Genomic DNA, 12,841 nt, shown 5'->3' with positions numbered 1-12,841 from the left:
TTCTATTCTATTCTATTCTATCAATAAACCACAATGAGTCGGGCTTTTGCCTTTGTGCTCCTTCAATGGCTTTCTAACAATTGAATTTGAAGAACATTACAACAGAAAGCAGCAAAAGAAGCCCTGGCGCGCTCCCATGACAGAGGGAAACAAGAGCGGCACCAAGTCCTGTGGTTTTCAGAAGCATTCCAGTGAGACTTTATTTCTTTGTGCTTCCTGCTGAGAGTCAAACTCCGTGTTAAACCAAACAAATCACAAACAAACGAAAACATGACAAAAACTCAGAGCATTTCCCTCTTTTCTCACACTTCAAAGCATTGTTGTGGTCCAGACCTTTTATATTTAAAACACAAAAGCAGTTATTTAATATATTTGTGTAGAGCACATCAGGTGAAGTGGACAACAGCTGCTTGCTGTTTGTGGCTGTGCTCCTGCAAATGTGGTTTGTACCAATATGTGCAACCCTGAAACTTTTAGTACTTTTACCACGTTATATTCAGATTCAGCACCAGAATGTGCAAGTAAATACAATGCAATGCAGCATGACCACAGGCAGCTTTTTAGCAGATGACACGAGGCTGCGGTTAGAGACGAGGCAGAGGCCTCTCTGTTCATCACACGCGTGCTAAAGAGAAGCCCAGCAGACAAGACTGAGGGGAAAACCCAAGAGTGACAAGAGCTGCAGTCGTCTATGTTGTGAGGACAGGTTTGATGAAGACAAACAAAGAGCTGATAGTGTTTTTACTGAGCGTTAACCCTCTAGGGTTTCTGTTCTCTGATTTACTGTGACTTTTCAACCATTAACATGATAATTCCAGTACCATCGTGCATGAACATTTAACTTTGATCCTTTTTGTGCTGCAAGCAAATGTATAAAAGAAAACACAGAGCATTTGTTTTATGTGAAGAGGTTTAAACTGGTACATTCATTACAGGACACTTGCTTTTTTTTCAAAGTAGATTCAAAAACAAATATTAGTAAATTAATTTTAAATGTGTGAATGGGTTACAACATTCACACTATAATGATTCTCCTGCTTCTTTCTGTACGTTTTTCAGGATGTCAATCACACTTTCAGTGATTTCAGTAATCTTGGTATCAAAACGTTCAGCTCGTTCAGGACTGACACTGCTTGTATTTTCATTTTATTCTACTTTATAGTTTTTAAAATATTAAGTAAAATATGCCCCATGGGAAATGAATGAGAAAGTCTTCAAATTCTTCATAAACTTTGTGCACTTTGAAATCATGGCTTACAGTAATTTTTAAATCATTTGGCAAAAAGCTATTATATTAGCATTATGCTAGCTCATTTTGGTAATTTGGCAACAACTGAGGTATTTTTATACTAATTGTACCTAATATTTTAGCAACATGCTAACAATTTTAAGCAAATTTATTATTTCCTGAGATTGTTAGGCTACTTTTGAGCTTAGCTAATATTTTAGCAGCATGCTAACCTTTTTCGGTTAATTTGTTATCTACTGAGGTTTGTTATCTACATTTAAGTTAAGCTAATATTTTAGCAACAGGCTAATGTTTTTGACTAATTTTACCGAGGATTTTTAGGCTTTTTAATTTAAGCTAGTATTTTAGCAATGTGCTAGCTTTTAAGGCTATTTGGGCTAATTTAGAGTTTAGTTTATATTTAAGCAACACACTACATGTTTTAGCAAAATTGGCATGTATTGAGAATCTTTAAGCAATCTTACTACCGATTTTTCAGAAATTTAGATCAACTTCTGCACTCTTTCATAGTTCTTTAAGAAAATTTCAAGTCTTTTAGCAAATTTTGCATTTTGCAAATAGCTTTTGTATTTTCAGCAAATACCTTCAGCAATTAGATTAAACTGCTTCAGCATTTTCAACAACCAGATTCCACAAAAAGCATTCACACTAGCATTATCGCAGGTAGTGCAACTTTCAGTTCAATTTACATTTGATACAAATTCAAAATTCATTTTTAATCCTAATTTTGAATTTCAGCAGGCCATCGGTCTAATCTTTCTCTTTTTATTATTATTCTCATTATTCTCTATATATTATTCTCACAGATATGTGCAGCTCTTCAGATCAGCATCAGTCTTGTTTTGTAATCTGATCTTTCTTTTCATTTTAGAAAACTGGATTTATTTCTTTAAGAATGTTTGAACTTTGAGAAAAAAAGTATGAAAATGTTCATGTCTGTCTGAGAAAATTGTGTGGAGGGAAGAACCTAAAACATCTGTACTGCTACTTTGCAGAGTTGATGTTTTGTTGATTTTTTTTTTAGCATGTAACTCCTGCAATAACAAGGGAACACTGTAAATCTGATGGAACTGTCCATGCTCTCCTATTTGACACACTTGGCTCTCTACTCCACAGCTCTTCCCTGCATTTAAATTAGCTCAATTGAGAAAACAAAGTGCATTTGACTCCTGTTGCTCCAAAGGAAAAGCCTGATGTGGGTTTTATCTTTTTGTATTCCACTTCTTCAGCTGCTATGGGTCTGTGTGTTTACAGCTGGCATCAGTCCTGAGTTTGCCACAAGTGGAACACTGCTCTCTGACTAGTGTGTCACGATGCGGTTTGGATGCAGAACGTCTCCATTCATTCCCTGCAGATTCCCTTGCTCATTTTCATCTTTTCCTCTGACCAGAATGGGGCTGTAGGTTCACTCAAAGGCTGGGAAATACCCACATGGCACTCTTACAGTTTGGCAGCAAAACACAATACAGCAGAACTTTTACTGAGAACCGGGTCCACCTTGCAGTCGGACAAACCTCTTCCTTGCACAGAGGAACAGAGCGCAGGAAATAACTAGGATACTGTAGTTTTGAAATGATGTGCGAGACTATAATTAGAGTGTGAGGTGCTAAATCTCACTGGAAGAACAGGTGTCTTCAGCCATGAAGCCGGCAGAGCGCTCGGGTGACCTTTCTTTATGAGGTTTCCTCCAGCAGTGAATCCCATAATCAGAGAGCAGCCCTTTTCCTTAAATCACTCTACAATCTGTCAGCTATTGTTCTCATGATTGTGTGTTTGACTGTCGGCAGGAGTGTAAAGACTACTTACAGCAAGGTAGAGCATGGTATACAGTGAGAACGAGGCATGTCCTGAGAAAAAGGATTTCCTGCAGATGCAAAGAATTCTATTAGTAATTCACTCCCACTTCAAAGTACAGAACAAAACACCACCAGAACAAAACATTTGTCAGTTTTAGAACTGTGGTCACCAACCTGGCCTCTTGTACTTCACTGTCTCTGCCAGTGCAGGTGTAGTTGGTGATGTACCCAACCGAGCAGTCGATGGTGGAGAAATCTGGCTTACACACATCCAAGAAGTGCGGTCTCATCCGGCCCACCGACACTTTGGCGATGTCTGTGAAAGACTGGCTAACGGCACAGCCAAAGAGAAACACGCCGATCTGGAAGATGTTAGAAAGCATGAAGTTAGTAAAGCATAACCTCCAACTCCAAAAATTGTTTGTAAAAGGATTATAACAAGGGATCGAAATCTTTTTAAGTTTTGCAGAGTTGTTCCAAACTCTGCAGCTCGTTTTTGCTGTTCTAACTGTAACACTACAAAGACAAAAATCCGTTTTGTAGTTTTTTTGTTTTCCTGTCTTTTTACCGTCTCTTTCTGTCTTCCTGCCTTTGTACAGGAGCTGGGCGGAGAGTTGGATATTCATGGTTTGGTCTGGCTTTACAGGTCACACCTCCTGTACACCTGCAGCAGTTTAAAGATCGCCTCACTGACAGATCAATTACCAGATTGGTGGTTTTCTATAGAACCAACCAACTTTTGGACACATTTAGAGGCCAGCCAACTCTGTCTTGCCCTCTGCCTAGCTCTGGACTGGGCACTCCCCCTCATTTAATAAATCCTGGAAATCGCTTTTTTCTGCTGCTCTTTTGATCCTCCAGACATACAAGTCTGAGGGCAGAACTGACACACTCATGTAAAAAGTAATGTTTTACTTTGTTTGCTTTATGATTTTTTCTCTGTTAAAGAAGAACTCATCTGAGCTGTTGTCCAGTTTGTACCACACTCTGGTGAGAAGCCGAGCTGACCTGTTTGTAGAGAGCTGCAACATAAGGATTGCCAACGAAGGACTTGGTTCCGTCATGAAGTTGATGAATCCTGAAGCATTCTCCGATCATTATCTAAAAGAAAAGGATTTCCCGTGTGAACAGGTAAAGTATGGGGCAACTTCCAGCTAGCTGATGGTGCAGACAGACAAATGTTTTAACATGCAGGAAGCAAAGAAGCTTGATATTAGGACATTTTAGATACAGGTTTTGGGTTTAACACGGATGAGTGAAACAGTGGAATGAGTGAAGACAAACATTTACAATGAGCATGGCCTGCCTTTCCCTCAGGCACTGCGGATGGGATGTGAGGTTGACAAACCACAGTGCTGTTCTCAAAGAGGTGATGCAGACTGACGCGGCAGCAATAAGGAAAAATAAAATTGCTATCACTAATAGTCTAGACTGAGTATGTGAGTCAGGCTGGCACAGATTAATTATAGAAGAGATTGATGGTCCATTATCATTTACTTTTCATCTGAGTTAAAATAGGCTAGACTTAACGCAAGAGATGATCCAGCCAGATGGTTTTAGGTTGTGTTGGGCTCCTGCTCTAACAGCTCCAAGGACAGCATCAAAACATGCCGTCTACTCTGAAGAATCCAGCTTCTGCTATTCTAAGTGACATCTAGTTGACTTGCTCTATGTCCAAAATGCAACATTCCCCAGAAGATGCATCAAACCACGAGTTGTACTTTGACTGCAATGCTTTCGAGGCAGATCAAAAAGGAAGTTTGGACAGAACTGTTACAAATGTTTCCTGAAAAAAATCTGCACAGTTCTCCAGAAAGGAAGAATAAATTGAGTCAATCAGCTGTTATAAACAACTAGCACAGCATGGTGGGTGGTCGCATGGCCGACCAGCAGCAAGAAGAAACAAATCCTGTGGTGTTTCGGTTTGTTTGGGTAAGCTATTGTTCTGATCAGAAGATTGGAGCTGCAGGTGGCTGGATCAGCTCACGTCCTCAGCTACTCTATCTTGTTGAAGTTTCTTCAAAAAAGTGAGCTTCTCTGTCACAGCAGACACGCCCCAAACAACACCAGAGGAATTCTCCTGGCAACAAGGTTTAAGCGAGGAAGGTGTGTAACCAGTATGTGGACAGGAGAGAGGGCATTCTGCTGCAGCAGACACTGCTGCTGTAACACAGCTGTGCTGGACACTCCATCTTTGCTGACGCATGTAGGAACTAACCAACACAGCCTCAGCCTCCTGGTTCTAATAGGCAGAGCAGCTTCCCAGACTGTTTATGTGAGTGTGCCCACCGAGCTAATGGAAGGGAGACGCCACTGAGGTGACGCTTCAGTCTGGGAGCTTATGAGGGGGCTTAGCAACAGAGAGTCTGGGGGCTGTAAAGATCCCTGAGCTTCTGCACATGTCCTTAATTGAAATATATGTCATAATATTTTTTGGAAAACCTGACCTGCTTTAATCTGCTTACACAAAGCTGGAGCCAGTCCTTTTTTAAGAACACACATCCAGTAATTAGTCTGAGAAGTTTGTGCTGTTTCTAGTGGAATAACTCAGACTGTGATGGGGGAGAACTGAGCGGGAGCATGGGGAGGATGAAGCGGAGATGGAAGGAGGAGCTGGACCCTAACCTCTCTTTGGACTTCAGTATCCATGTCTTTGCACACACATACATTTTCTAATCATAGGAAAAACAAAACCTAGTATAAGTGTGGATGAAATAAGTGATCAAAACTGTCTAATGAAGTTGGGGGGGGGGACATACAGCACATGAAGCAGGAAGGAAGTCTTCTGTGAGACACGGCACGGTGGGAGTGACTAACACTCTAAATGAGGTGCTTGTTAGGTGTCCAGCCTGAGGAGAAGGAAGAAGCAAAGGTGTTACAGGGACAGCAGAGAGAGGTGTGGGTTTGGACTTACAGAGAAGCTGACAATAAGAATGCCAGCACCGCAAAGCACAGCATCACTAATGGTGTCTCCCTCTTTTTGGGGGTAGCGGATGGACTCGTCCGAACAGTAAAACCCACGCTGGTACGGATTAACGGTGCTAGTCTCAATGATCAGGAAAGGCAGGCTAGCTACAAGAGACACAAAGAGAGAAGACAAGGGTGTGTGAGAAAGAGAAAGAAAAGACAGAAGCACCTGGTCTGTGACACACACATGAACAGGACAAAATAGCAGCAGCACAAAGAGCATGCTGGCATCCCGGGACATCAGAAAAAAGTCGGGTTTGAGGACGTCGTGTGTTGAAGGCTCAGAGCGAAGGAGTGACATTTATAGAGATACAAAAATAAAACCAAAACAGGATTTTATTAGCATTCTGTCTAACATGGTCACTCCTCCATTGCCACATCACAGACGTCAAACCCGAGCGGCCGTTCTGTGGAGGAGACTTACGGACACCACGGGGAGTGTCAAGCCCACTATAAGAAGCACTGAGGTGGGTACGGTGCTGCTCTGGTAGGGGTACTTCAGACTGGAGTCACTGCAGTAAAGACCTCTCTGGTATGGACGAGCAAAGGTGTGATGCAAAACCAGGGTCGGCAGCATAGCTACACACACATATGGATATTTGTATTAAGCGGTGCACACACTCTTTATAGAAGTCCCATCTGTAGATGGGCCTAAAACCAAAGGAGTTCCACTGTAATAAATCCCCATACCTGCTACCTGCAAGAAAGACACACATAATGACAGAAATGACAACACTATTAGCCCACTCAACCTTCTCCTGTTCACAAGGGAGGAAAATGCAGTTAAAAAATAAGAATAAACCTGCTCAAAGGAAGGAGCAGAAAAGAAACTCATATCTCAAAACAGACTGTGTCAGGGATGGTGGTGAAGGACCCAAATGCAGGAGACCAGATTTGTGGCAGAAACTTGAACATTTACTACAACTACAAACTCAAACATAAAACCAGGAGAACAAACCAGTGACATGACAGAACAGAGCAGATGACCTGACACGGAGAAACTGAAGACCAGACACTTAAATACACCGAGGCTGATTAACTAAATGAAAACAGCTGTGGATGATTAACCTGAACATGGTGAGATTGACGGGGAAAACAGAACATGGCAAAACCAGATCACAGACTCATGACAGACTGGTTGTATTATGAATTACTCATGAAATAAAGCAATGCTTTCCAACCATGACAATTATAAACAGACAGTGAAGAGGATGGTTACAACGCACAGATCTCCAAACTTCCTCAGGAAGCTGCGTTGGGCTGGACCTGGAAGCTCAGGAGCTTCTACCACGCCGCCGTGGAGAGAGTCCTCTGCACCGGCGTCACCGTGTGGCACGACAGCTACTCTGCTGAGAGGAAAGCTCTGCAGAGCGGTCAAAGTCGCTCAAAGGACCGCCTTCTACCACAGACCTCTACATTGGAAGATACAGGAGGAGGGGCCTGAATATCATCAAAGACCACACCCACCCACCTCATGGACTGTTCCAACCCTTCCCTCAGGCAGGAGGCTATTCATTTAGTTCAAATGCTTACATACAGTTATATTGCATTCGTTTTAACCCTAAAACAATGTATTTGATTATATTTTTGTAAGTTTTAGTAGAATATTGAGTTGTATATAGTATTGTAAACTGAGTCAGATTGTACCTGATTCTTCTCCCACATGTACCAGGAGTTCCAATCTCGTACCAGTGGCATTCCTTTGTCCACTGGTTTGTCAATAGAAATCATTAAATCAATTGTTTCAATATATGAACATGGACAGATCAACTTGCGTTTTCATGAGTTCTTTCAAAGAGCACTGATACCAAGTAAGAATAAATTGATTCTAACCAACTCCCAAACAAAGTATGTGCTCATAAACAGAGTGAGCTTAAGACATGAAGACAAACCAACATTCTGGGTCAGATGGCACAGAAACTCTTCCCACACTGAGTTCTTGTGGTTAGCTCACATCACACAGCCCTTTGGCTAAAAGTCAGAGATGTGCTCACGAATGTTCCTAATGTGCTTAGAGAACCGCAGCTGTCATCTCACCACAGATGTGAGATGAAGCTGATGCTGGTTGTCTGTCCTGAAAAACACAGGAATTGACAGTAAAGACTCGCATTCACTTGTAGAAGAGTACAAACCACATTTACCATGCAGGCTGGTGAGACGTGCACTCTCTGTGTTCAGCTTTACACACTTTTCACCAGTGTTGTCTTGGGAGAGCAGTGCTTTGCTGAGTGAGCAAATTCTTAATGTGGCTAAGGCTGGAAAAAAAACAATAAATGATGCTTAGAAGAGGATTCTGCGTCTTCCGTTCTGTCTTTTGGATTCAGATCATCTTTGATAAAAACCTTACTCCAGGACAGATGAACATAATTTAGAGTAGATTTGAAAAAAAAACATGATGTTTACACTTAGTGATGACTGTTTGGACCACCTGACTTGCATTCACATGAATCCAATCATTAGTCTCTCATTAACTATTCAGTGGACCATGCAGAACATTGAAAAAGAACATGTCTTGTCATATTTCTGTAAAATAAAAGCACTTTGAACATTGAGAACTTATTTTTGTTGTTGCTGCAAAAAAATTAACTGTTAAAAAAAAGCATTAGTGACCAGTGGAGTGAACGGCTGCAGACCAGCGGCCTTCGACAGGTGGCTGGGCCTGCAGAGCATTGGAACAGGCTGACAAACAGTCTGGACAATACAGCGCAGGGCTGAAAAGGGCAATGAAGTCACTCAGATTAGCTTTCTAATGGAAGTGTTACATTGATGGTGATGTGACACACAGCAAAAAGAGAACCCACATGCCATAAGACCAACACCAATCGAGAAGAAAAGCTGGAAACAAATTAAAAGCTCATTGCTGTTAATGTTTTATTCAAAGTTTGCCTCATTTCTGGCTTACATTTTAAGACAGAATTTCAAATGCTAACAAGGAGCAGTGATAAAGGTCAAATATATCCAGACAAGATGAGAAGGGCCATCCAAACGGTGCTCCAGGGCAGAGCAGATTGGATAACAGCATGGGAAACTCTGGATCTGGCCAGCTTATTGACTGAAAGAGCAAAGAGAGATCGAGCGGCTGACCACCATCTATTGATGAATCATGAAAGCTCTCAGTCTGCTCTCAGCTTGGCCTTCAGACACCAAGCTATTTTGTTCTCCCTTCAGAGAACAGGCTGGTGTGTGGGCATTCTCCTCATACCTCAGCTACTCCATGAAGTCCATGACACAAAATCCAAATACGCTCTGGAATTAACTCTGACACACTCAAAGTTTTGCTGAAAACAACTTCAAGTGGATTATAACCTCTTTAGAACCGCCAGAATAAAGACAGAGTGACCTTAAGAGGGTTCCAATAACATCCAAAGTAGAGGGTTAAGAGATGGGGGAGTGTCAAAGCAGGAAAAAGCAAATAAGTCAGCTCAGTTGTTGGATAAAGCCAATGGGGCATCACTGAATTAAAAAAAATCAATAAAAACTGTCACTTTGAAAGAGACGACAAAGAAAGTGGGGAGAGATCTTATAGTTTCACTACTGACCCAGGAAACAGGAATCTCAACTTGGCAATTTTTATGTTGTGTTTCCCTTTGCCACAGATCTTGTGTGTAATAAGCTGTTAGAGCCTATAAGCTACGAAACTGCTTTTGATTTTAAACTGCGGAAGAGGCGCTTGGAATGAGTTTGGAACTATTAGTCCCTTTAAAGGTCAGATTGAAGTCTGGAAAGTTAAAAAAAAAAAGCCTGTCCATAGTGGGTGGCTTGGTGAGTTTTGGATCCTTTCTATTTGTTATATCAGATTTTAATATGCATTTCTCTCTTTCGCTGACTGTGAGGGGAAACACTACAACCACTAAAGACTACTTACTGCAGGTCAGAGAGAGGCTTTTCTTTGCCTGGCTGAATCAGTGTTTATATTACTAAGGTCAGGGCAGGACTTTGTGCATGTGTGAGTGCCATGCTCTCATTTGCCACATGTAAGAGACCCACTAACATGTTCACACTTTACTGCCTTCTGCACACCAGTGTTTTTGTGTGCAATGCGTATGCAGGGATTTCCACTTGCAGGTTTGCATGTCACTCTGCAGTGAGTATGACTGGCATTGCGTGTATTTGTTGTGTCTTTGATTATCTAACCAGCATCGCTTTGATTGGCTTTGGGATTACATTTGGACTGGTGACTTAGTGGTTCTATTAGCAGAACAGCCACAGCTAAGTCAGGCCTATTCCCTCCCACACAAGTAGAAAAGGCATTTCCGGAGGCTGATTACACCTGGCTCCCGAGCACAGCGTCTTATTTTACTGGCATCTATATTACAAACTTCAACTTAAAATCTCCTTTAGATTTTTGATGGAAAGGGTTGTTGTTCTCGTGGGAATAAAGGGTGGAATCCCTGCAAAAGGATAACTCTTTTTGTGAATGAGCTGACTTTCTCACTCTTTTACATCTCTTGTGCCGTTGACTTACTATTGTACTCTTAAAAATTTTTCAAGGCTTTCAGGGTCAGAATCCCAATGATTTTGTGATTAGAGTAAATGAGTCTGAGTGTCACCAGGAAGTACGAGACGAAAGGGAGGCGTGACAGAGGAAGATGTATAATGATGCGCTCCAACAGAGGGTTTTTTTTCCCCATCTCTTCAGAGAATAATGTGATCAATCTAGAGAAAAGGTGTGAGAATTAAGAAAGGATTTGAAGAGTGCAGAGACTAAAGTGGACCTTGACACCGTAGACTTGGTCGTAGGCTATAGGCTGTCCAATACGTTAGTTGGAAAAAAAAAATTATCCCTGACTCTATGCATTTGAGACCAGATTACTACCATTTGGTAGAATTGTTGCTAATTAACATAAAACGTTTTAGAGTTTCTAAGAAAAAGAATGGACATGGGTTTGTGAAGCCATTTCTCCTGGCATGTACAAGTGTATCTGGACTTTTATCTCTTCAATATTTTAAACTCTGTCAGTGGGTCTTAACTCTTCTTTGTATTCTCATCTCAGCTGGTATCTCCAAAAACTGAACTTTCTAACCAGATACTGGGAATAAAACGATTTGGTTAAATGTGTTTTTATTGTTTGAATTTAACTTATGACTTTGGCAATCATGTCTCTTGATTATACACTTTATTGTTTAAAAGATATTTGTACTCTAAAGAGATTTCTTCAAACTGGACTGCATTTCTAGTTTTATTGGAAGGGAATCGACAGTTGATACTTTGGCTCCTGGTGTCACCAGTGTTAAGGTGAGCACAACAGTTGTGTAGCTGTAGCCTTGTGTTTTTTTTTAATTAAGAAGTTCCACACCACTATTTATGATTTGTAGTGGAGTGAATGACATCTAAGTGGACTGTGGAGCAAAGAAAAGAGGTTTTATGCAGAGATGAGCAATGTGCTTCTCTATGAGTTCTGCTGGGTTTGGTAGATTTGAGCAAAACTGTTCTTGCCTGACTGCAATGTGCCAACTGAGACATTTGATGGAGCAATGAAAAATATTGTCCTTGCAACCAAATAAAAGGAACACCAACCTCCCTCCAAATTTTAATCATACACTGAAATGACTGTTTGGTAATCCTACATTCAAAAACATGTTAACTAGTTTGGACCCGCTACAGATGTGACAACTGGAGGTGTGGCCTCACTGTTTCCACGGGCTGCTGATGTGTCTCACACATGTAGAATGCTCAGATACACAAACAGACACACTAGAGTGGCTGAGGTCAGCAGGGCAGTGTGCAGAGTGCATCCCTGTCCTTTCTCCTCCCTCTGTGTGGATGCAGCAGGAACCAGGGGGGCACTGACAGAAGCATCTGCTTACTCAGATAGATTTTTTTCACAGGAATAAATGCCGTTTACAAACAAACATCTGCTGGGACACTCTCGATAGGCACTTTTACTTGCAGGTACTTGTGTGTGCAGCCTCACCACAGTCCGGTAGGTTTGAGTGAGGTAATCTCTGGTGCACACCAATGACTGTATCTGAGAACTGGAGCGAATGGGTGTGACTTCACCTTACGGTTCCAATCAAATGAAATCATTTCAGCTGGCATTTTTTTGCGATACAGATGTTGGAACCAGATGATGTCAGTAAGCAGTGATTGGTCTGAATCAGTCAGAGCCATCATTTCTAGGGTAACTGCTTTTGCCAATCAGAAGTGAGCTTGTTGGATGGCCACACCCCTTCCACTTGAAAGCGGGCTGGGAGGAATCGGTCAAACCTTTTAAACGGGGGAGGGGGGGGGCTGCAGGCTGCGCCTACTTTTATTGAGGCATCTGATTGGTCAGTTTATGGGGAAGCCAAAAACAGCCTGCCCTACTTTTTTTTTTTGTTTGTTTTCTCATTATAATGAGATCTATTACATTGTTCTAACGAGAAAACAAACTTTGTTTTCTCGTTAAAGTGTTAGTAATGGCCTGGGACAAAGCTAAAACGCGTATCCAGATAGATTCCATATGTTCTAATGTATCAAAAATAACAAATAATTACCGTGGACAAACGCAGGTTTTTGTAAAATTTGACTAAATCAACGACAAATCACACTCGCATGTCGCCCTGCTTCAGAAACGGCTCGATTTGGGTCACGTGACGCGTTGACGTCATGTGGGTGAGACAGCGCCAGCAGCAGAATGCAGGCGGACCCAGGGTGTCTGCAGATACATGTATGTGTGTGTGCTGCGGAAAAGTTGAATTCTATAAACATCGGTGTTATAGTACGATGGAGTATTAGGGCCACCAAAAAAATAAAAAATAAAATAAAATTATGATTTTTAAAGTGGTAAATTTACGAGATTTACAATCGAAATGAGCCTATTGTGAATGAACACTGAGCAGAACCAGA

General features: G+C 41.5%; 1 protein-coding gene across 2 annotated transcripts in view; it reads right to left on the bottom strand.

Moving 5' to 3' along the window:
* plpp3 (phospholipid phosphatase 3) overlaps positions 1 to 12,841 on the bottom strand; it is a 34,989-nt gene that overhangs the window by 14,275 nt on the left and 7,873 nt on the right. Inside the window, exons 2-5 of one of the 2 annotated variants that reach the window (XM_024288185.2) lie at positions 5,960 to 6,117; positions 4,054 to 4,146; positions 3,220 to 3,407; positions 3,056 to 3,113 (exon numbers count right to left, since the gene is read on the bottom strand). In XM_024288185.2, coding sequence (XP_024143953.1) covers positions 3,056 to 3,113; positions 3,220 to 3,407; positions 4,054 to 4,146; positions 5,960 to 6,117 — 497 coding nt within the window. Of the gene's footprint in view, positions 1 to 3,055; positions 3,114 to 3,219; positions 3,408 to 4,053; positions 4,147 to 5,959; positions 6,118 to 6,436; positions 6,592 to 12,841 lie in introns of both variants that reach the window. The other variant, XM_024288186.2, reaches the window with a different exon arrangement.

Source organism: Oryzias melastigma, linkage group LG18 (assembly GCF_002922805.2).
Source record: "Oryzias melastigma strain HK-1 linkage group LG18, ASM292280v2, whole genome shotgun sequence".
Taxonomy (NCBI): domain Eukaryota; kingdom Metazoa; phylum Chordata; class Actinopteri; order Beloniformes; family Adrianichthyidae; genus Oryzias; species Oryzias melastigma.
The sequence above is the reverse complement of the archived record's forward strand: the minus strand, read 5'-3'. Positions and strand labels throughout refer to the sequence as shown.